Here is a 24863-nt window from a genome sequence, read left to right as displayed (position 1 = left end):
ACCGCGATCCCGGCAAAGCCCAGACCCTCCAACCCTGTCCGAGCCGGGTCCGGATGGGGAATTGCCCCGGTACAGTCGGGGTGGCCACAGCCAGCGAGCCCTCGTGTTTCTGCCTCTCTCTCGTGTTTCTGCCTTCCTCTTCAGCTGCACAGCGATCACAGAATCACGGAATGGTTTGGGTTGGAAGGACTTCAAATCTCATTCAGTTCCACCCCCTGCCATGGTCAGGGACACCTTTCACTACCCCAGGATGCTCCAAGCCCTGTCCAACCTGGCCTTGGGTTCCAGGGATCCAACTTCCAGGGATCCAGAGCCTCAGCATCCTCACAGGGAAGGATTTCCTAATATCTGATCCAAACTTCTCTCTGTCAATGTGGAGCCATGAATCCATCATGCACTGAGCTTCTGCTGTGGTGCAGCCTGTCCTGGCCCAATTCAGAGTCTCTGCAATACAGAACCAGTGCTGTCACACCATTAACTGGGCTGATACTAGAGGCTTCACCTTATTAAATACTAGTGCCAGGTCTAAAACTCCTCAGAGTAACCAGAAGTTCCAGTGTAAGGACTGTGGCTCCCCCTTAGAGGCTCAATTTACAGTGAAAATGAGATAGGCTGGGCAGGGCAGGTCCTGCAGGTTCAGCACTGGCATCCCAAAGCTGGGATCCAAACCCCTGGAGGGTTTTCTGGCCCATGCGCTGGCCCTGGGGTGAGTCTGGAGGGCAGGAGGGTGTTGGCTGTGTGCCTCTTTGGGGCTGTTCCTGCTGCACATCATCCTCGTGTCATCTGAGCATTGAGCTCATCCTGAGCCATGCAGGAATGGCTGAACCAAGAGCAGCTGCTGGTGGGAATGTTTAAGTGGAAAATGATGTGCTAATACTGTTGCTGTGGGCTTGGGAGTGCTCTGTGTCCCGTGCAGCGCTGCCAGGTTTTGCAGAGCTCCATAAGCTGCCAGCTGGAGCTTTTGGAAGCCTGAGCTCTGCTATCTCTGCCAAAAGCTCTTTACTTCATGGGGGTCTTTTTTTTTGCATGTTTACACCCTGATTTTCCTAAAATAAGCCTGTACCTGTCTCGTTCAAATGTTGCTGGGAGGTCTCTGCACAGGAACAAACCGTGCTGTGACTTGTCACCATAAGACTCTGGATCCTTCAGGAATCAGGAAGAAGATTTATACTCTCCTGAGACATTTTTCTGTTTAAAACTTAAAACTCTTCAGTCTTTTTAGGTTACACAATCGAGATCTGCACAAGTGTGGGTGTGATCAAAGTGAACACACGCCTCTCACAGAGCAGGTGCACGTTGAGTCTGCCTTAAGGCTGCCCCAATCCTTAGGGAAGTTGCCTTTGATGTCCTGAAGTGGTTTTCCTACCGTGAGTGGCTCTGTGTGAAACAGAATGTTGGGACCCGCTCAGCTCCAGAGGGTTTCTCCCAAATGTCTCTTGTGAGAGAAACTGGGGAGAAAGTGTAAAGAATTTGGGACCTGCGTTTTCTTGGCTTCTGACCTTGCTTAGCCAAGTTCTTTGTGGAAGGGGAGCAGCCCCAGTGCTCTGAGCCCTGCTCAGGCTCTGCCTTGTGCTGGGAGGTGCCCAAAGCTCTGTTTTTGGGAATGTTCTGTGGACTTGGTGTCTGAGCCACTGCCTCTGCCTTGCAGGGCTGTGTCTGTGGTTTGGGAATGCTGGTGCTGGATGTGTGAGGGTGATGCTGGGTGGATTTACAGAGGAACGTACCGAGCTCCTTGGCAGAGCCTGGGTGATGTCTGGGAGGTGTTTGTGCCCTGTCCAGAGATAATCCTATGTGTTCTCCCAGGTGGAAAAGCAAGGATAGGTGGAATTTACCTGTGGGGGGCAGCTAATATTTTCTCCTAAAGGAGACTTTTCCCTCCAAAAAGCTGTATTTGTTTGGTTTTCCCCTATATGGTCTGAGTGTCAGACGAGGAGCAGCAAGTACTGCTTGAAGCATCAAGCTCTTCTCTGTAGAAACTCTGCTGTCCTTGGAGAGCAGGTTTGTTCTTTTGCCTGCACCACCACAGCTCTTGCAAGAATCCCTGGGATGATCCAGATTTTTCTTCCCTTTCCTTGCAGACTAATTCCCACAGTTAATTGGTCTCATGGATTGTTCCACGCTGCACTCTGCATGTGGTGCCCAGGTGATGCCAGGATTTGCCCTGGAGCCTGGCAGTGCTGTGCCCAGCTCCAGGGCTGCAATACTTGTGTCCCAGGAGCCTTTTCCATGCTCAGAGCATTCAGGAGATCAGGGTGGCTCAAAGTGCTGGCTTAGGATGCCCTGAAGCAATTCAATTTTCATCACCCATAATACGTGTTTTCCGCTCTGGTGTTCTCCTTTGTGTTGGTGACAGGACTGAGTCCTATTCCCATCTGCTTGTTTGGTCTAAACTTCCCAAAAATATGTCGAGGAGAAGCATGAAAGAGGAACTTGAAGGTGCCTGGGTGCTTGAGAAGTAAAACTGGCTGTTCAGAGTTCTGTAGGGTTGACTTCCCATTTTTTTGGGGCCATTACATCCCGCAGAATTCCCGTGGCTGCCCATGCTGGGGGCTCATGGGTGGGTGCAGCAAGGTGGGGACACTTTGGGGCTCCACCTCTGCTCTGTAGGGGTGGGCAGGGTGAGGGGAACTGTTCCCCGAGCAGGAGGAAGAACAGGATCACATTCCCAAGGTGTTTTTGTTGTTCCCAGCGCGTGGTAATTCGTGATCGGCAGGTTTAGCTCCTGCTGCTCCAGGCATGTCTGTGGGTTTCTAGCTGTGTTCCTTTAATGGAGGCAATTTAAAACACACCAACAAAGGGTGGAACACAACGGGAGGAAGTGCTGGCTGCATTTTACTGGGTTGTTTTCACCTCTTCTGGTCGCAGTTATCAGTGATCCAAGCCCTTACTCCCATCTCTGTCCACCCTGGTTACAGCACAGCAGTTCTTTGTGTGTTCCCAACTGGAATTTTCCTGCTGGAGCACTGGTCTGAGAAATGCCTAAAAAGCTGAAGCTGTTAAAAGCTGAAAGTTGTGCTCTGTTACCTCTAGACATGATGAATTCCAGAGAAATTCCAGGCTGGAGCTGCTCCTTAGTCCCTGTGCTGACAGCAAACCTTTAAGCAAACTGTTTGGAATATTGAAACTGTTCTGGAGCTCAGTGATAGGATGAAATCACTCAGGGGCTTCGTCATCCTGTGCAGCGAGCTGCTTTCACTTTCAAACCTGGGCTGCACAGCCAGGAAGGAAAATGTCCAGTGGGATTTTTAGGGTCGTGTCCTCTCTCTGGGTCTGGGGAATCGCTGCTCTTCCATAGCGCTGCTGCAAGGAGATGTGACTGAAGTGGCTGAAGTTGGGAACAGTCTCTGTGTGCTGCTGCTGCCGCTGAGGGCTGGGCTTTCCTCTCCCAGCCCTCTCCCAACACCAGTGCTGGGACTGGGAGCCTCCTCTCCGGGGATTTGCCTTAACAGCGGAAGCTGCTGCTTGCTGGGAGTGTGTTTGGTAAGAGAAGCGGTGGAAAATCACTTTAGAAGTTTGTTATAGTGGCTCTCTCACGTGTGTGGGCCTCTGTGTACTCAGTGTTTACTGTCACAGCAGCGGGATGGGATGTGGAAGTGGAAGCACTTTGGAACTTGCTGATTTTTATGGTTTTCCGTGATGTGGCTGCCTGGAGCACGGTGGGATGGGCACAAACTGAGGGCTGTTCCCACTTCTCTGTTCTTGTGCTGGGTGTTGTCCTGCTGTCCTCAGGCTCATGCAAGTCTCTGTCTCTGGATTTAGTGAGTGTTTTATTTTGTTTGTTCTTGGAATTTGGGAGTGTAAACTGGACAGCAGCCCCTGGCACTGGAGCGTGAGCTGGGTCAGGCTCCACGTTCATCACCAGGAACTCCTTTTGCAGCACAACGATTTGGCAGGTGCAGGTGGGATTTTGGGGCGTCCAGTAAGTGCTGGTAAGGAGTTCCCTCAGCATCCTCCAGGATTAAGTGTGGCTGGAATGGTACCAGCTCTAGAGTGGTCTCTTGGTGCCCATTTTTCCCTCCTGTTTTCAGTGCTTGGGTGTATTTTTCACTTGCACTACAGCCCCCCACAAACCAAGGCCCAGAGCATTCCAGCTTTCTTGCTAAGCAGTTTTCCTTCGTTTTGCCAGTGGGGTGTGATCTGTTGTGCAGTTTTCCTAAGGAACTGGTGCTGCTTTAGAGGCAGCCTCTGCTCTGCAGGGCCCACCAGTGAGATCTGGTGGTGTGAGACACAAGCTAATGCAGAGCAGGCACAGAGGGATGCTGATATTGATTTTACCCTTCCTAAGTTCCTTTGGATATGTAAGTAAAGCTGTGTATTTGCTATGGCTCTTACGGGAATCACTGCTGCTGATTTCCTCTCAAAAGCTGTTGCAAGTAGGGGAAAGAAAAGAAAAAAAAAAAAGAAAAGCAGCAAAACCCCTGAACTCTGGTGTAAGGAAGAGTCACAGGGTTTTATAGACACAGAGCAGTTGGTGACATTGACCTTGAGATCAGCAAACCTCAGCCCTGGCTTGGGTAAAGCTGAGCAGGACTTGAAGGGAATCTTTGCAAAATAGGAAAGGGTGACCTTCTCCCTGCAAGAAAACCAAAACCCAAATAATCCCTTTGGGAGCTCCACACAGCATTCCATAGGTGGGATGTGACTGTTGAACTCTGCTTTTCACACAGAACATCCTGGGCACTTGGGGGCTTTGCCTGTGACTCCGCTGTAGGATCAGGCTCAGGGGTCCTGGCTGGTCCCTGCAGCCCCCACATGAGCCCTACCCAGAGGGCACTGCTGGCACAGCTGTGGCACCACGGGAAGGCAGAAAGAGTCGCTTTAATTTCATTTTCCATTGCAAATGCCACAGTCATTTTTTCCACCGCAAGGTCACTTATTTTTAAAGGAGTCAGAAAGGGCTTTTCAAAAATATTCCTTGTAGCAGACAGTGTGTGCTGAATGATCAGAGGTGGCTCTTTTAAATTACAGCTTTGGTCTGTGCTCTGTAGGTGTTGTGTGTGGCTGGATTGCTCCATCCAGAGGTTTTGGCCGCTTTGATTTACTCAGCTTCTGGGGAGGGTCAGGGAAGGCAGGAAGCAGCAAAGAAAGATTCGGTGGAAATAAAGACATTGTGGATGCTTTTCTCTGCTCCTCTGGTTGTATAGGTTGCTTTCACCATCTCTTTTTTATTTTAATCCATTAAAAATTGGTTACCTGTGGGATTATGGAGAATTTACAAGAAAATTAATCAGTTTGGTGGTTTTGACTGAGAAGTGCACTGGAGGCAGGGTGTTACTGTGGGGTTAATCCTGCCAGGACAGGATTGGATCCCCTTTTGCTGGCAAAAGTGCCAGAAGCTGATAAATCCGGGAATTTGTGGCATTAATATTATTAATTTCAAATGAGTAATGAGGTATTGTTGGGTTTGACTGATGTGGGAAAGGTCCTGGTGCACAGAAACATCTGCCTTGGAGCTGGGGAGACTCCAGAGTGCCACGGAGTGGGAGAGGAGGGTTCAAACATCTGCCTTGGAGCTGGGGGTACCCCAGAGTGCCAAAGGGTGGGAGAGGAAGGTTCACTGCTGGCTCAGCAGTGTCCCACCTCCAAAACATATTTTCAGGAAAACAGGCAGTTTGGGGGAATTGATCACCATGAGTTTACACAGGAGTGCAGAGTCTCCTTGTACATTAGATAAGGAAATTCCTCAGGCTGAGCCCAGCTGTGGGTGACCTTAGAGACCTGCAGGGCTCCTGGTGTGAAAGGCAGGAGAGGTGTGTTCCAGTTCCAACCTGGGTGAATTCCAGGTGTGGTGCTAATGGAGAGCTCTGTTTCCCATAAAACCCTCTCCTTTCTGAAGAGGCAGCAGCATTTCACAGGCTGCTGGCTGTTTGCTCATCTCTAAGCTATGTTTAAGCTCACAAGTAGTTTTTTTTCCACCACCTCCCCCTTCACAAAACCTAAACGCGCCTTTCTTTCCCAGCCCAGGACATGGTGCAGGGTGAAGAGCACACTTAAAGACGCTGCCACCACTCACTCCACACAGCCTGTCCCACCTTCCTGAGGACTCCATGAGGCAGGACACGGGCTGATGCTCTCACCCCACCATGGATGGGGGGAACAGCTTCCCACAGCACCAGCAGCCGGGCGATGCCGTCCGCGGCATCCCCGGCCTCCGCTCCCAGCTCGCCGTGCCCGATGTGGAGGTGAGGCCCTGCAGATCCTGGGGAGGGGGAGGCTGTGCCCAGGAGGGGTCTGGGCAGAGCCAATCTGACCTGGTAGATCCTGGGAGTCTTGGTTTGTGTTTACAGCAGCAATTTCCAGACTTTCCAGGCAGCTGCGCAGGGGGCTGCGGGATTGAAGTGAGGAGGGAAAAGCAGGGCTGTGATTAAAACAAAGCCTCCCTGGAAGCTGCTGGCTGCCAGCTCCTTGAGGAAGGACTGAAGAGACTGAGAGAATATGCCCAGGATTGCAGACCTTGTTCCTACCCCAGCACATCTCTACCAGACGTGTGAATCTGTGCCCGGGTCCAGCTGTCCTTGTTTCCAGAGCAGCAGAGATAAATAAGTTGTATTTGTCCTGATATAGCTGCTAAAACCAGACCAGGCCCCTGATGCATTTGTCCAACAGGGCAAAAAACAAACCCTGTCCCAAAATAGCTGATGTGTTCCTGGAGTTTTCTCTTTCTGTTTCAAACTCTGGAATGTGTCACATACAGGGACACAGAGGTTCAAGCGAGGCCCAAGTTCCTCTTGCTTCAAGTACAAGGTTTCATTGCTTTGGGCACAAAAATAACAGATTAAAGGCTGCTGTGGAGCTGAGTAAGGAGATACTGTGTTCTCTCCTTGATTTTATTGGTATGAGCTGAGCTAAGACCTTGTCATTAATTGGAGAATGTTCAGGGAAGTGGGAAGACAAAAGGTACAAAAGGACATTTTTGGATGTGACCTCTGCCGGCCAATTTCAGGTTATTGGGTTCGTGCTGACATCCCACAGAGACTGAATCATAGAATCATGGAATCATTGAGGTTGGAAAAGACCTTCAAGGTCATCAAGTTCAATCTGTGACTGATTCCCATCTTGTCACCACACCAGAGCATTGAGTGCCACATCCAGTCCTTCCTTGGACACCTCCAGGGATGGGGACTCCACCACCGCCCTGGGCAACCCTGCCAAAGCCTAACTACCCTTTCTACAAATAAATTCCTCCTGATGTCCAACCTGAACATCTCGTGGCACAGCTTGATGCCATTTCCTCTTGATGCCATTTCCTTTGTCCCTTCAGAGTGTCCTGTGCAAGGGCTGGGGAAGGGGACAGTGGTAGAGGGAAGTGGGTCCCAAAGCTGAAACTGGAATCCTGCTGGAGAGACAAGGAGCCACCTGTGCCTCTGGGAAGCACTGAGGGAGGGAAGCCATGGGCCTGTCCTCGTGTCTGCAGCCCCAGGTAATGGTTCCAGGCCTCTGCTGCTCTAACTGTTGTGCCTTCTGCTTGCAGAATTCCATGCTGGCCGCCGACTCGTGGAGTAGCTGCTACCCAGTCTCTTTCCCAACCTCATCTTTCCCAAGTGAAAACCAGTGAGTGCTGTTCTCCTTTGTCTAATCCCCTCAGCTCTTGCACACCCCATGATTCAACTGTTTCTTTGCTGCTTTCCATGTTTACTTTATTTCACGATCTGATGGGGAAATAATTGCATCATTCACTGATCTTGTGGCATTTCAGACACTACTGCAGCTTGGGAACAACAGCAAACAGCTTTTTGTTTTTAAAAATGAGAAAAAAACCTTTGTTTTTTGTTAAACCTGGAGGCTGCAGTAAGGGAGAAACAGCTTTGGTTTAGCCTGGATTTGTAACACAAATGGGATTCTTAACAGATCCAACTGAGCAAACACTGGGCAACTTTGCAGAGATGTGGAGGAAGATGTTACCTGTACTGGGTATTAGGTTTTGGGTGATGTTAAAATCCTTTGCCATGTCACTGGAAGTGGCTGACAGTAACAGCCATGTCATGTCTGTACTGAAAAATTCTACTCAATCAGAAGGCTTGATTTATTTTATGATATATATTATATTCAAACTATACTAAAGAACAGAAGAAAGGATTTCATCAGAAGGCTAGCTAAGAATAGAAAAAGCAGTGATAACAAAGGCTTGTGACTGACCGAGACAGTCCGGACAGCTGGACTGTGATTGGCCATTAATTAGAAACAACCACATGAGACCAATCACAGATCCACCTGTTGCATCCCACAGCAGCAGATAATAATTGTTTACATTTTGTTCCTGAGGCCTCTCAGCTTCTCAGGAGGAAAAATCCTAAGGAAAGGATTTTTGATAAAACACGTCTGTGACAGGATCCCTCCCTGGGAGGGTGTGAGTTCCAGGCAGAGAGGAGCAGTGAGGGTCAGCTCCTCTGTCAGGGGGATGAGGGGACTCGTGTCCCTGTGGTCCTGCTGCCCCAGTGGCCCCAGTCCCCTCTGGGCACAACAGGAGCTGTGGGGTGGATGCACAGGGCAGTTCCCCATCAGAGGGTACCAGAAGCTGCCGCACAGGTGCTGAGGGAGCTGAGCTGTGCCAGCTCCTCCCCACAGGAGACTTCTCAGATCCATTCAGGCCCTTTGCTCTTGGCCAGCCTGGCTGATTGGAAGGGGCTGTGCTTTTTGAGCAGGATTCCTGTAAATTACATGTTGTGAATCCTCCGGAGAGCTATAACAGAATTTCTGTTTTGCTGCATTGAACCACAAGATTAGATTGTGTTTATCTATTGCATTGGGGTTTTTTTTTTTTTTCTTTCTTTCCTCTTGACCATTTGTTCTGGTTTTGCCCCTCACTCTCTTCCTGTTCGGTGCCGCTCGTACCAGCGCTGCCGGGAACAGCCCAATCCTGCAAGGACATGCCTGTGTCTGACACAAACCTGGACTTGCTGCCTTTGCTGAAGTTACTTCTGGAAATGAGGCCCATTGTAGTAATGATTTAATAGGGAATGATTTAGCTAAGGCTGCACCTTTAGCTTCCTGTTCTTCATACCCCAGGAGGTGTAAAAAGAATGTAAAAATCACCTTTCAGGTGAGATCTTCCATATCTGCATTTCACATTAAAAAAAAAAAGTCTGTGCTTTTTGTATTTGAAAATGGCACTGACTCTGTTTTAGGTGGATTTAGGGTGAGAGGTAGGAATCCTGGAAGGAATGGAAACATTGAAAAGTGGGATTTTAAAGGCAGTTGTAATTGTAGCCCATGCTGTAACATGAAAAAATGCAGCTGGCATTAGAGGTGGTGCACGTTTTTCTTCAGAATCCTTGCAGAGAAATCTCATTTGCAAGTGGCTGTGTTTGGACAGGGCTTATTCTCATAGCAACACCTTTATCCTGAAGCAGGTTTTTCCTGTTTCTTTTTAGGAGTTCACTCTCATGCTAGAGAATTTCTTTAGAAGACCCCAAACGTGGCCTCTCGGGTTCAGATTTTCTGAACCTGACAAATGTCAACAGTGCATTAAACCTCCCTGAAAGAACCAGGGAGGTTCAGAGCTCTGAAGAGCAGCAGCTCAGCTTTTTTTCTGAGGAATTATCCCTGCAGAGCTCAGCTTCCCTTGCTGAGAGGCTCAGCACATTCCTGGCTGGGGGGATCTGGGGCAGCCCAGTTGTGCTGTTGGATGAGGTGTCACACAGCTGGAGCAAAGCTTTGTCCCCAGTTTACAAAACCCGTTTTTTTTTTTTTTTGCTGTTTTTATGCTCTTTTCCACCTCTGCATGGAGCATTGCTTGCTGAAATAGTAAAGCAGGCTCTGAAAAACATGGGTTGGTGTCTGATGAGGAAGGAAAGTGCCAGGCTAGTGCCGAGGCAGCCCGCAGCCTCTCAGCTCTCCCTGATCTTCCACTGGCTGGAGATGAGAAGTTTGTGTCTCTGAGAGGAGGACAGAGGATGGAGCCTGGCCAAAACACACATGGAGGTCTCAGAGAAGTGGCACTGTAGGCCCAGAAGGGTTTTGGGTGCATTGGTCATGCTCATTGGGATGAGCAGCTGGATGAGCAGCTGGAATGCAGCGGAATTGCAACGGAGCGTTCCTCTTTGGGCAGCTGGTGTGATTAAACCAGCATAAATTTCCTTTCTGGAACTGCTTTTGGTTGTGCAGTGAACCCCCTCAGCATCTGGGGGAAGCTGCTGACCCACAGTAGAGCAGTTTACCAGGAACTGAGCCCTGGAGAGGCTGAGCAGGTGGGGACAGGGCAGTGTTCACAGCTTGGCTGTGACAGACAGGGTCGCTGACCTCATTCTTCCAGTTAAAGTGTTTTTATCTCAATTTATTTCAAGCAAACTTGTCAATGGCTCTGTGCCAGCCCTGCAAATGAGAGGAGACAGCTTTGAGTTCTGAGTCCAGGGCAGGTAAAGCCCAGCTCCAAAGGTGCTAAAGGGATTTTGGGGCTTTTCCAGGAGGATCTCAAAGTGGTGCCTGGAGCTGCTGTGGGCTCTCCCTGCAAACTGCAGCAACCAAGGGCATCTCACACGGGCAGATTGGAAGACCAAGATTAAGGGTAACAAAATACCAAGCAGAGCTGGTCATTCCACAGCAGGCCAGAGAGGTTGGAGCTCTCTTGCTCTGTTTCTTGTTACCTTGACTGACCCTTGTCCAGGCCACAAAATGCCAAGGGAAGAGGAGAGGGTGTTCACTTTTCCAGTAAAAATAGTTTTCCTATTCCTTGGTTAGTTCCTTGATGCTGGCCAAGCTGTGTCCTCGTGTGAGAGACGGCGAGACCACAGCAGCTTTGCCTTGAAAACCTTTTAAACCAGCCTTTTTCCTGTGTGGAAATAATTAATTCCCAGAATTTATGCCCAGATTTTAATTTCTTTGGATGGATTACAAAGAGCCAGCAATCAGGGCTGGACTTTGGCAGCTGGGATGTGTTCACACAGGGTCTCAGGTGTCTCTGCAGCAGGTAAAGCTGTGGCAGCACAGAAAAGGAAAAAAAAAAAGGAGGAAAGAGCTGTTAGTTTTTGAGGGTTTTATCTTTAGTGATGGGAAACGAGCAGGAAAAATGTATTTATCAGAGGAGATAACTGTGTTTGCACATAAATCCACGTGTAAATGTTCACCGGGTGCCTTAACGAGCCGCTGGCCACGCATGGCACCTTAATTGCTTAATAATCCTTTGGCAGCTTGGCATTCCCAGCTCCTGGGCAGGAATTATCTTCAAACTCTGTTTCTCCCTCTCCCAGCGCCCTGTTCAAGTTTCTGGCCGTGGATTCTCTGGGCATCAGGGAGAAGAAAGAGGAAACCACCCAGCTGGGGTGGATGTCCCGTGGCAATCGCCCAAGCAGGAGCACGGCCCCTTACGGGAAGGATTACAAAGCACATTCCTTGCTCCTGCAGGAGAGGGAAAAGGCTTGTGCAAACCAGGAGGTGGCGTGGAGCAGAGGCCAGGAGCTGCTCCTGGGCAGGAGGAAGGAAATTGGCTGTTCTTGTGGCAGTTTTTGCCCCTGGCTGCCTGGAGGAAACGGATGCAGGGTGCAGGGAGCAAGAGGAAGCTGGCATGGCCCTGCCCAGGTGGAGCAGGCAGGATCTTTGCTTTGTTCCCTTGTTAGCTGAGCGCTGATCTTGCTTTTGAACTCACACCAGTCACATCCCTAGTTCCTCTCTCTGGGTAACAGTTCTGTCTGTGTTTCCCACTCACCAAGCCCTCCATTCTCACCTGCCTTTGGGCTCTGGGAGTAGTGAACCCCCTGTCCAGGTGGGTCAACAGGGGTGTTTGCCTGTCAGAGCTGATTTGGGGGTTTTGTGGCCTAAACTGGCATTCAGGTGTGATGTTTCCATGCAGCTCACGTCCTCACATGGTGTGACTGGCAGGTCCACCACACCCATCATGCTGGGACGTCCCAGGGCTTCATTCTGCTTTGTCATCAGGGCTGAAATATTGGGTACTGCAGACCATTGTTATCTATTAAGTCCTTCCTGGTCTACACAAATTAAGAATTATATTCTTAATTCAGCATTCTTACGCTGCTGAGTTTGGGAAGTGGGATAGAACTGGTAGAGGTATTATTTTGCCATCTCTCTTCTGGATAATATCCAATAATATCCCTCTCCTGTATGTGACATCCTGAAGTTTCAGCTTCACTGCTGTCAGAGGCTGAAGTGACCTGAGAAATGCTGGGGACTCACAGGGAGTAACTGCTTTTCCCATTCCCTTACAGGCAATATTTTAGCCCCCCTCAGGATTTTTATATGGATTCCATCAGCAGACCACATTTCTTGGATACAAACTATGCAGCTGTGGACCCCACTGACTTCTTACCAAAAAATGGGGATTTTCCTCAGGTAAGTGCAGAGTTCCTGATGTCTTTGGGGAAAAATGAGGCTTGGAGTGCTGGGGATTGCTTTTCAGTGTTGTCTTACTTAGGGAAAATGAAGAGATGGGCGATAAATTTGTCCAGCCCCAGAAAGGAACTGTGTGCAGTTGGGATCAGCCCTCTGACACCAGGAATTTGAAAGGTGTCCATGGTTTGGTAAGAGCTTCTCTGTGGTAAACCAGCTTCTGTCTTTTAAAGGGATGTTTGGCATAAACACTGGTGATGCTGGGGGCTGCAGGAGGGTCCCAGAGTGTGAACTGAACACACTTCAGACTCTTTGGTTATTTCCCTCCCAAAATTCTCTTTTGCTGCATGCCCTTCCTCACTGGTTACAAGCAGTGGATTCCTGACCAGTGAATATTCAGGGATTACATCAGCTCAGTGCCTAGCATTCCAAGACTGGAGCCAGGTCAGTTTTTGCAGAGCTGAAGTGTGGGAGGAATGAGCAGTGACCCCAAGTCACTCAGCATCTCTGGGGACCCAGACCTCCCTCACCTTGGGGATCTCTCTGGGTGGGAAGGAGCCTTTTCCATGGAGGTTTTGAAACATTGCACTACTTTTGGCAACATCTTATTGTAAGATTAGTCAGTAAAAACTGCAAGTAGTTGATATGACAGAGGTGACTTTGGAATAAAGAAGGGACCAGCTGTATCCTTTCTAGGAATTAATACAGACATTGGTGTCTGCTGGTGTATGTGTTAATTCCCCCCTTGTTGTATTTTTGGTTTCTTGGTATGGCTAAATAGTGGTTTTGTCACTCCTTTGGGCTCTGATTTCTGCAGGTTTGGATGTGCAGGTGCTGGGGATTTGTGCTTTTTGGGGTGGTCCCCCCATCCAGGTCCTCATGCTTCACATCAGGGACCCACCTAGGCAGCTGCTGGGCAGGGTTTTCTGGCTGGATTAAGCCAGATAAATAATTGAATCACAGGAGCATTGATCTCTGCCTCCTGCAGAATTAATTGTGGGAGGAACGAGGCAGAAAGGTGATCTCATCAACTTGTGAGACCATTTATGGGGCTGTGATGGGAAGGGGAGAGGGGTCCCTGCCATAGGTCTCACCTCCAGGTCTGGTGGGGTTTGGCTGATGGGTTCAACGGGAAAAGAGCTTAATTATTTCTTTAACTTATGTATTTTCTAGTATCTCAGTGGTCAGTCAGCTTCCTTCCCTGCTGCATCACACAAATTGATCTCAGCCAACTTGGAGGAGCAGATTTTTGGAGGTTCTCTGTGAAAGGAGATGCTTTGTGTTAGCTGGGTGAGAAAAGAGCAGGGAGCTCTGAGACAAAGCAAGCATGAATGACCTCAAATGATTCCCAGAGCAAGAAATAATTCTTGTGCTGCTCTTATCCTTTGGGAGAGGAAGCCATGGATGGGAGTGAGTTGATTTTAGGCAAATGGGCTTTTGTTTGGACTGAACCTAACACATCCAAACCAGTTCCTTCACTGGGCTATTGTACCACCAGGTAGTGCCACGTGCTTCCACAAGGAGCAGAGCAGCTTCATGGTGCTCTCCTGTCCTGCTCCATGCTTGGTCTGTGAGACCCCCTGGAGATTGCCCAGGTACCAGGGTAGTGATGTGTCACCTTGAAACTGAGGAACAGGGGGTCAGGCTTTGTTGGAGCTCTGTTTTCCTGCTGGAGTTGGTACCTCTGAGGGCTGGGGTGTGCATGGAGCTCCCTGGAGCCAAGGGACAGCTCTCGGTTATTTCACCTGTGGGGCTGTCTCTGGAAGAGGAATGTCAGGCTCCAGTCATCCTCTAACAGCTCATTCTGCAGGATGGAGCCAGGTCAGCCTTCTTGAACACTCAGATTTGCACTTCTGAGCACCCTGCAGGGTCTCTCCTGTGCTCACTCAGAGCAGGATGCACTAAACACTGACATGGAAGCCATGGATAAACCCCAGGGGTCTCTGAGCCATCAGGCATTGCCCATCCAGAGAAAAGCTGCAGATCTGCTCACAGGAGCCAGAGGTGGAGCCTGGCTCTGGTGGAGCAGCAGGTCTCAAATTGGAGACAGTGGCATCAGTCTGGAGCCACCTGGGAGTTTCCTGAAGCTTTTCCAGCCCTTTCTTCAGCAATGTTTTCCACTTTACTGATTTCTCATTGTCTCAGACACCAAATTGTTAAATATTAACATTTGGCTTGGGAAGCTGAACCATTCCATCCAGGAGGGGTTGGGAGCAGCTGGGTGGTTCCAATCCTTCCAGGTGGCTGTACAGGAAAGTACCTGTCTCTTCCAAACTTTCCTGCTGCCATGGTAGGAGTGGCAAGGGCTGGTCCCACCATGCCAGACAGAGCAGTGGAACCCAAGGAGGAGCATGAGGAGCGTGCTGCAGGTGCTGGTAAGAGATTCCTGATCCAGTCTGTGGTTCTTGGGCAGGCAAAATGGATCAGGTGCTTGTACATGGATACAGGCTGTTCTCTTGGCTTTGCTCCCGTAGCAGAATCCAGAATTTTGAGGGATAATGAAGAAGGATTTGAAAGGTCTAAAGAGCAAATGATTGAGGCATTTGTGTAGCAAACCCTTTCTGTTGGTGGATGTGACAGCGTTCACAGGGGTCTCAGGTTGAGGGAAGAGACGAGGATCTGACTCCATGTTTCAGAAGGCTTGATTTATTATTTTATGATATATATTATATTAAAACTATACTAAAAGAATAGAAGAAGGATTTCATCAGAAGGCTAGCTAAGAATAGAAAAAGAAGCAAGAATGATAGCAAAGGCTTGTGGCTTGGATAGAGAGTCTGAGCCAGCTGGGCTGTGATTGGCCATTAATTAGAAACAACCACACGAGACCAACCACAGATCCGCCTGTTGCATTCCACAGCAGCAGATAACCATTGTTTACATTTTGTTCCTGAGGCCTCTCAGCTTCTCAGGAGGAAAAATCCTAAGGAAAGGATTTCTCATAAAATACCATGGCTACAGGTGGCAGTGATTGTCCATGTGCCATAGAGTTTGGAAGGTGGGAGTTCTGGTGCTTTTTCCTGTGGCATTGGCATTTCCTCTCATCATCCTTCCAATGTTTTGTTTTGGGAGTCCTGGTCCTGCAGAGTGCAAAGGCTTTGCTGACCTGGGCATACTGAGAGTGGGAATTGCCACATTTTCTGATGTCTCTGCGAGTTTCTCTGTGGTTGAGCCGTTCACCTTTCTGAGCAGGGAAGGTGCTCACTGCATGGCCAGAACAGCCTGATGTGAACTTGAACTTGTTTCCTCCACAACAGGGTTCTGGCTTGCTCCTGGGTGATTCATCCTTGCTGATCTGTTGGCATTTTTTATATAAACAAGTGGCTTGAGTGGAGGTTCAGAAAATAGTTCTGGGAGGCCACGTTGGGTCTGACAGCATTTCTGGTCTTGGGAACTGTTGTCTGCAGCCAAAGTCTCATCCCAACCACACGGTGCCATCTCCTTATGGAAAAGTCTACGGGCTGCCCACGTGTCCTTACAAATCACAGTCCTGAGAGAAGCAGGGGTTGGTTTCTGTTGCTTCCCTCCCTTCCTGCTGGTTATTCCTGCAGTCCCAGGTGCTGCTGAGCTGGGATCTGGCACTCGTGGGCAGCACTTCTGCAAAGGCACCGTGGCTGTGGTGGTGCTGTCCTGTGACACTGATTTGTGACACTGATTAATTGCCATAATAAAACATTGAATCAGGGAGGGTTTAACTTATCCTCTGGCCTGTGTTGTCCCTGTGAGCTGTGTCTGTCCCCAAACCCTTCAGAGTCAAAGCATCCTGCTCTAGGAGAGCATCCCTGCTGCTCTTGGCCACCACAGATTTTTCTTTACTTTCCTGCCCTGGTCAGTTTAGAATTAATTGTAACACAGACTTTGCCTAATTCCTCTGAGCTCTTTGTTATGGCCTTTGCTGGCAGTCTGTGTTCCCTTTGCCTAATTTTGTGCTGCTTGTGGCTCTAGAAGAAGACTTTGCTGAACACACAGAAACCTCCTCTGCTGACTTCATGTGCCCTGAGAAATAAACCCGGGGATGGGGAGCAGCTCCAGGGGAAGGTGGAGCTGGGGACATGCTGGGTGTGCAGATCCTCCTTCTCTCCTCAGTGAAGCAGCTCTGGGTGTCAATGCTTTGGGAGGAACTCTGGTCCCCTTCTTAAAACGTGGGCTGGAGGGAGGAGGCCAGGCCAGATGGATTTATCAGAGGCCAGGAGGAATTGCCTGTTCTCCAGTAATTCTGTAAAGATGCAGTTCCAGCCTTGTTTGATCTGCTGTGCTGGATGGGGGCTCCTGAGCACACGTGTTAATCATAAACCAGCCCTCTCCTCACCACCAGCCCCTTGCAATCTCCTCTTAATCTTCCTTGTTAAAGCAGGAGGAGAAATTAACCTGCCCTTAAAAAAAGTATTAATTTTTAGAAGTGCTGCAGAGAGCACAGAGCTGTGGTGATTTAGGAGAAATCAATGCAACAGTTATTAAATTATATGGAACGCTTGGTTGTGGCTGAAACAAAGAGTTTCCTGGAATAAGAAGCATCCTGGAACTTCTGTTGCTGTCCTGGAGTTATGTCTACAGGGAACACAGACATTAAAATCCATTTGCAGGCAGTTACCTGGCTCTTGGCCTTGGGAGAGCAAGTGGCTTTGCATGCTCATGTCTTTGTTTCTGCACTGCAGGTTTGGGGTTTGGGCTGATGCAATAACACTTTATAACCCCTCTGGCTGACATACCTGACACATCCTGCAGCCCTGGGGTAAGGAAAATGAAAAGGCTGTGGTTATAATTCACTGTGCACTGACCAAAGGCTTGGGGTGCTCCAGTTGAGGCACCCTGAGCTGGTTCCCTGGAGTAGGGGAGGTGTAATTTGGCTTTTGAGGTATCCTTGGTTGTCAGTGGATTGCAGGAGCCCCCTCAGATGCCTGTGGCCCTGGGAAAAGGGGTAAAAGAGCCCTGGGGGAAGGAGTAAAAGAGCCTGGAGGGCTCAGATATGCCCCCCCACATTCTAGCCTTGATAGTTTTCATCTGTGTTGCTGCCTCCAAGCAGCAATGTCCACTCCTGGCAGGAGGGATGGAGATCTGCCTTCTGAGGGTCTTGGCAGGCACAATTCCCTGCCTCCTCCCTTGCCAAAGCCAACAAAAGTGGGAAAAGCCAGTCTGAAACTGCAGCTCTTAAAAGTGCTGCTAATAGAATCCAATAGCACACCATGGGGACGTGGTTGAAAATAGATGTTTAATTCAAAGCAGAGTTGGTCTGAGTCAGGGGCTGCAGAAAGTTCCCCAGCTCCCTGGGCTTGGCTGGAAGGGGATAAGTGAGATGTGAGAGCTGGAATAATCCTGCTTTCCTTGTCCCTGTCTGTCAGCACACGTGTTCTTGGGTGAATTGTGGGGAGGCAGGTTGGGAACATTCCAGGTGGTGGTTCCACAGTGGTTTATCTTCCCCTTGGTGATTAAACTGCTGTGGTCTTGCAAAATCAATGCAGCAGCCCTGGGTGTCTGCGCTGTGTTCCCACTTCCTCCAGCAGCACAGGTCTCTCATGGCTGCATTTTGTCCCCCCTGACAGCAAAGGAAGAGGAAATAATCCACCTGCTCTTCCAAAGGTTGCACAGATTGCAAGTCCTTGATTGACTCAGGCAGGACATAGTGGTTCAGTCAAGGTCACACAGCAAGTTGCTAATTAAGACATTTCAGAAATTAATTTGGCCTCTTCACTCCACACGTCATTAAAGCACCTGCCCCAGCAGAGCCTGCCCTTAAATACAGCAAATTCAGAGAAAAGCAGCCTTGAGAACCCTCAGCCTTTGTGCTGCCCACAGAAACCAAATTCTGCTGTCACTGTAGTCCCTGCAGGACGTTCTGGCTCTCAGGGAGGTGCTGCTTGCAGCCTCCTCTGGGAGGTGAGATGGGGAACAGGGAGAGCCCAGCCCAGGCTCCAGCTCCTCCTGGGAGCCCCAGCCCTGACTGCAGACCCTGCCGAGGAAAAGGTGTTTTGCTTTCAATTTGCTTATTGAAACAACCTCCTGCACTAGGTATGGAATGTGGATCCTCACTGTTGGTGTCTCAGTCCCTGTGGAGCCACGGTGCTGCAGAGGGTTCTGCCCTTGGGAATGAGTCCTGCTGCAGATTTTTGCCCTCTGGGTGGTTTTCCAGCCTCAGTACCTGGCGAGTTTTCCTTGGAGGGGCCCATCCTCCTTCCTCATCCGATGGCATAAAGCAGAATTCCCTCGCTCAGTTCTCTCCCTGGAGGGCTTTGTCTGCTCACCTCTGTGCCTTCTTTCACTCCAGAGCTCTGTTTTTTTGAGAAGTGCCTGATAAAATGGGATTTTCCAGCTGTTCCCAGCACAACTGAGAGGAGCAGTGACAGCCACAGCAGCAGGCACTGAATGCTGCCTCAAACACGGAACAGAGATGAGCTGTGCTCCCTTGAAACTGTGCTGTGGGTGCCTGGAAGTTCTGGGAGCCTGATGGAGAGACTCAGGGCAGTCGGGGCTCCTCTCCCTCCCATTCCCAGCACTTGCACTGCTGGGTTTGCTGGGCAAACTGGAATTGACCCCACGGGCAGAGCCCAGCTCTGGGGCTGCCACCAGCCCTGTCAGGGAAGAGCAAACAGGAGCCTCTTGCACCCAAAGCAAACACGACAGTTCCCAGGGATTTTCCAGAGGCTGATTCGTTGGATGATTCCTTTAATCTCCAGTGGTGTTGTAGGAGACCTTCATTAAGTTTACATCCCCCTTTTTGTGCCTTTTTCGCTTCCCCACCAGAAATTTATTTCTGTTACCAAAGCTGTTAAAGTTAAAAGGGACAGCCTTGGAAAGAGGAGGCAACGGCCTGTGGGAAATAACAGTGACCCAGGGAGGAAAGGGAAGAGAATGAGCCACTCCTCTGGATTCCTGAAGGCACCATTTGGGGTGGGGCAGACACCAGAGACAAAGAGAGCAGCACATGGCTCTGGGGGGGACACCAACGTGGGAATGCTCCTCATGAGCTTTGTCACTTCAACCACTTCATCTGAGCCCTGAAATTGGGGGTGAAGGGGTAAGGACAGGAGGGCAGGACCCCCATCCCAGAGCCAGGGGGACAAAATCTGTCACAAAGAGAGCACGTGGCTCTTGGGGGACGCCAATGTGGGAATATTCCTCATGAGCTTTGTCACTTCAACCACTTCACCCCAGCCCTAAAACTGGGGATGAAGGGGTAGGGACAGGAGGGCAGGACCATGAGCCCAGAGCAGGGGCTGCCAGGGGGATAAAATCAGGCACAAAGAGAGCACATGGCTCTGGGGGGGACACCAGTGTGGGACTACTCCTCATAAGCTTTGTCTATTCCTCATGAGCTTTGTCACTTCAACTACTGCACCTGAGCCCTAAAATTGGGGGGTGGGCAGGACCCCCATCCCAGAGCAGGAGCTGCCAGGGGGATAAAATCTGTCACAAAGAGAGCACATGGCTCTTGGGGGGGACACCAGTGTGGGAATAGTCCTCATGAGCTTTGTCACTTCAACCACTTCACCTGAGCCCTAAAATTGGGAGGGGGAGTTAGGGACAGGACCCCCATCCCAGAGCAGGGGCTGCCAGGGGGACAAAATCTGGTTTTGGGTGGCCGGGGAGAGGAGCAGAGGGAGCCTGGAAGGCTCTGGCTCTGCAGAGCTGTTTACTGTGCTCTGTGGTTGGATTACACCACGTACAGTAATTCTCCTCGCACTGCCAGTAATTTCACTGACTTACCAAGCAGGCATCATTTCCTGAAAGTCAGCCATGGACTTAGAGGAAGTAAGAGCCCTCTCGTCGTCGTGACTAAACAGTCTATGCAAATCTCCGGGCTCAGGACGGCTCTGCCGGGCCCTGAGTCTCCATTTTCCCCGCTCTGGCTGCTTCGTGTTGGCTTTTAAAGCCCCCTGATGAGCCCTGGCTGTGAATGGACCTTTCTGCACTTTCCTCTGAGCACCCTCCCCCTGCTGCTGCCTCCTGCACCGACAGCCCCCCGAATGCTGCTCTAAAATGTCCCAAATGCAGTTCTGGCTGAAGTTCCCATCTCTTTACAAGGTAAAGCCTCATTTTTTCCTGGGTCTTTCCTCCTCCTCCGTGGAATTCCTCGTGTGTTTGGTCACCAGGGCAGTTTTACAGTGGCTGCAGAGTTTTGGGAGTGACACCTCTCCATGTTGGGTACTGGGATAGATTTTTTTAATTTTTTTTTTTTTGTCCTAAAAATGTGATTTCTGTTTTGCTGGAACCTGCATTTCTGGGTGCTATTCAGTGTAGAATTTGGAGGGAAGGAGCTCTCTGAGGATTGATCCCTGTGTTTGTGCAGGTGTGATGGCTTTGAGGGGTTTTATCTCCAAAGTTAATGTGGGGTGCAGGAAGCAAGAACCATCCAGCCAGAACTAAACCCTCCACACTGTCAGTTTATTGTCCCAAATTTAGACAGACTTTGGGGTTTGGCAGCTGAAAGATTTTATAGTGATCAACTGCAGCTGCTGATTCGCTCACTCCTGAATGATAATTAGCTTAATCTGTGACTTTTGAGGTGCCAAATGTCTCTTGGGTGACAGTGTGGCTGTAATTGTGGGTGTGTATTTGGGTGTATAGATAGGTTTTTTGGGTTTTTAATAAAACCCCCTCTTCACTTGTGTGCTGTGCAGCTCAGTCATCCAGAGCTGCTCTGCAGACACTGTTTCCTCAGTGTCTGGATTGTGAGAAAATAAACCATTTCTATTGATGGCTTGATGGAAAAAAAAAATATTTTTAGGGTGCTTGTTCTGTCTGTTTTTAGACTTCACCTGTTCTTTCATTATTTTTAACACTTTGTTTTGACTGAGGGAGCTGAGCTGTTCCCAGGGGCTTGGAGAAAGATCAGATGTCTGGGCTGGGGTACCTTGATTTTTTCCTGATCTTTTCTAGGGAGATAATGTGCCATAATCTCAGTTTTGGGATAATGACAGGAGTACTGTGTGCCACAGAAGCATCAGGTTGTCCTCTGCTCTGAGACCCACCTGCAGCTCTGCCTCCAGCTCTGGGTCTTTGGCCCAGGAGAGGCCTGGACCTGCTGGGACCAGTCCAGAGGATGCTACAGAGATGCTGAATTCCAGGAATAAGGTTTATGTAAAAAAACAGTTACGGAAAAGTATCTGAAATAAAGATCCTGCCTGTCAGAACAACTTCCATGTGGTGCAGAAATTCAGCTTCCACTGAAACAGAAGTGTTGTTGCTATAGAACCTCATGTTTCTAATGAGAAAAATTCAGATTAATCCATCTGAAACAGGGACAAAATTGCATGTTTCAAACCCCAGTGCCTGAACTAGCCATGACCATGAACTTTTTGTTGAGGTGATGATCCTTCCTTTTCCCTGAGGTCACCAAGGCAGCTGCTTCCATTTGCAGCAGATAAACCAGGCATGGTTGGCACTGGTTGTGGTTTTCCATGGCCTTGTGTTGAACAATTACCCTGGGTTTGGTAAATTTACAGAAGTAGTGGTGGTGGAAGTTCTTGGGGTGGGGAAGCTGACAGGTGATTAATTTTAGTGCCCTTTAGATAATGCAATTAGTTAAGACAAATGAGAGATTCTGGAAGTTTGTGACTAATGCCTCGTAATGCTGGCAGGGGATGGGATCACTGCATCACTTCCAGGAGGAGCATTGTCCTCCCTCTGCCTTGGAGGCTGCTTTCCTCTCCCCAGTTCAGCCCACTGGTGGGGCTGGAGGGGTCTGGGTGACGTTTGCTGCAATGTCTTGGGTTGGGTCATGAGGTTTTCCCATATCCTGTTGCTATTCCAGCCCAGCCCTTGCCTATTGTTGGGAGCCCCGTGGCTGCTCTGTGCTGCCCCACAGCCTCCCCTGCCATGACTTGGGTGTGCAGATGTTTCCTCCTTGCCCAGCCTCTGTCAGTGCCCTTTGCAGGTGAACAAACCCTGCTTGGAAGTGTCTCAGCAGTGGGACTGGGTGGGATCTGGGACCATCTGGATCCTGCTACTCACTCTGGCCATGGCCAGACCCACCCAAGTGTTCTTCTGCTTTCTGGAGTGTGAAAGGGAGTCCAGGGATCCCTTAATTACAAGGTGATAAATCTGGGTGCCTGTTCAGTCTCTGGAAGCCTTGATTTCTGGGTAATCCTAAAATAGCCACAGAAATATCAGGAGCAGGAGCTGCTGCCCTCACTCCCTGAGTCTTTAGGTCCACCAGTTGGTAATTGAGGAATCCAAACTCCCCACATCACAGCTGCCATTGCTGGAGTGCTTCCAGCACCGGCACTGATGGCTTCAGGGCACATCCCTGGGAAGAAGGGGAAATAAACATGTCCCAGTGCTTTAAACCCTACAAACCCATAACTTTTGATAGCAATCAGGGGGGTTCTGACCCAGCTCTTGGCCTGAAGCCCTTGGGAGCAGCGCAGCCAGGCTCAGCTGCTCGTGGGTTTATGTCAGGCAGGGCTAAGTGACTTTTAAGAGTCTTTGGCTGCCTTTCTGCCTGTAGTGGGAAATTGGCCCTTTACTGGAAGTGAGCAGTGATTCCTCCTATACCAGCCCTGGCTCTGCTGGCAGCAGCCTGTTGGGTTACCCTGGTGCTCTGGCTGGGCTGTGCAGCATCCCTAGGGCCACCAAGACAGACCTCTTGGTCTATTTGCCCTTCCCTCACAGACAGAGGCTCATCTCCTGCCAGACCTGAGTGCTGGAGTTTGCTGCTGGAAGTACATTGCTCTTAATTAGCAGCAAAGTTTTTCTGCTTTGACAAAATTTGAAGATGCTGTTTGGTGTGGGAGGAGGGCTGAGGTGCTGGGATGGAGCTGGGGAAGGGGCAGGGTCTGTGCCACAGTGAAGAATGCAGAGCAAGAAGTGCTTATTGGCTCTTGGTTCTTGCCACCTGAAATAGGGCATGGGCTTGATATTAGGGAAGGGATTGACGGCTCTTTCTGAGCCAAAGTCTGTGTGGCTCAAACCAACAGCATCACTGGGCTGGCACCAAATAAAACAGTTGCAAACCATCCGACCCAGTCACCAGAATAAGAGCAAGGGCAGAGTGTGGTCCCTGTTGCTGAAGCATGTTCCTTGTCCAGGCTGGGGCTGGCCCTTGGGAAGAAGATTGGTAGATTTGCCTGGATTTACCTAGATTCAAATCCAGGTGACACCAGCACTCCTTCCCCTGCTCCTGGCAGCCTCGTGTGTAGAATTTGCCAGGAGAGAGATGTTTCCTACAGGTAGTGCTGCATGGGAAATTGCTGTGAAACAGCCACGCTGTGATCAGGTGTAGCTGGGTCTCTGGGGGCCCCTGCACATGAATGAAATCCTCGAGTCCTTTGGGGTCAAGGTGAAGCCTTTGCACCCCTCAGCAGCCTTTTTTAATCAAGCACAAAGTGGAGTTGAGCGATGCCTCATTGGATGCTCCTCTCTCTCCCAGTCCACGGTGCAGGGATGTGCAGAGCCCAAGTCAGCCTTGACTGTGTACCCACACTCCAGGCCAGGGCTTTTCCTGCTTTTTCAAGAAGCAGATTTTCAAACAGCACCACAGAGCATGTCCTCAGTTCCAGGTTAATTCCTGGGATCTGTGGAGCGCAAAGCAACGGAGACGCTCATTGAGCAGAAAGAAATTACAACTTGCTGGCTGGGTAAGGAAGGATCTTTGGTCTCATCCTTCCTCCTCCAACCATGGCCATGCTTTGTGTTCCAGGATTCTTCATACCTCGATGAGCTCTCCAACAACAACTCCCTGTTCTCGTCCCCCGCGGATTCCCTCTCGGACATCGTGGATGCCAAGGACTTCCTGCCCGCCGACAGCCTGAGCCACGTGCCAACACTGTGGGATGTGAGCACACCTCAGCAGAACCAGATCGAGGTAGGGGCTTGTCTTGGTTTGGTGAAAAACACCAACACTGTGGGATGTGAGCACACCTCAGCAGAACCAGATCGAGGTAGGGGCTTGTCTTGGTTTGGTGAAAAACGCCAACCACTTGTTTTTAAAATGTTAAAAGTTTAATAGTAATGAAATGGTTATAAAAATAATAATATAATTAGAGTAATAAAAATTTGGACAATTTTGATTAAGACAATATGAGACAATAAAAAGAAAGAGTTATGGACGTCCAGGTACCTTTTTCTGGGCAGCATAAGCCCAAAAAAGGACACAGTTAACCAAGGATTAACACTTAAAAACAATAACCTGTTGCATATTCATATACTTCATACATGATGCATAAATTCCATTTAAACAAAGGATTCTGTCTGGTCAGTGTCAACTTCTTCCTCTTAATCCTAACAAGGTTGTCATGGCTGAGTGAGGCAGGAAGAAATTCGTTTCTCCTGATGATGGAGCAATAAATTCTCTTTCTCTGAAAGATTTAGGTGTCCTGTGGCTGCTATCTCAGTGAGAGTCCTTTCTTTAGAAAAAAAGTATCTACATAGCATAGTTTCTATTTTAACCTTATGTTATAAAATAAAACCATATTTAACACACTACTCAAGAAAATTAATACAGCATAACTTTCTAACATAACACATATAATATTGATTTTAATATTTGTGAAAAGCCAATCATAAAATACGCATTTTTCACAGTTTGAAAAGACAAATGTCTGCTAAGGAAGGCAGGAGCCTCCCCTGAAATGGAAAATGTAAAT

At 49.3% G+C, this 24863-nt stretch overlaps 1 protein-coding gene across 1 annotated transcript in view; it reads left to right on the top strand.

The window, feature by feature from the left end:
• Positions 1–5924: 5924 nt before the first annotated feature.
• SBNO2 (strawberry notch homolog 2) overlaps positions 5925–24863 on the top strand; it is a 48436-nt gene continuing 29497 nt past the window's right edge. Inside the window, exons 1-4 of the mRNA XM_031063290.1 lie at positions 5925–6182; positions 7472–7551; positions 12162–12285; positions 23918–24082. Coding sequence (XP_030919150.1) covers positions 6084–6182; positions 7472–7551; positions 12162–12285; positions 23918–24082 — 468 coding nt within the window. The 5' untranslated portion in view covers positions 5925–6083. The remainder of the gene's footprint in view (positions 6183–7471; positions 7552–12161; positions 12286–23917; positions 24083–24863) is intronic.

Source organism: Geospiza fortis, unplaced genomic scaffold (assembly GCF_000277835.1).
Source record: "Geospiza fortis unplaced genomic scaffold, GeoFor_1.0 scaffold241, whole genome shotgun sequence".
Classification (NCBI taxonomy): domain Eukaryota; kingdom Metazoa; phylum Chordata; class Aves; order Passeriformes; family Thraupidae; genus Geospiza; species Geospiza fortis.
Note: the sequence above shows the minus strand (reverse complement) of the source record. Positions and strands in the feature narration are given on the sequence as shown.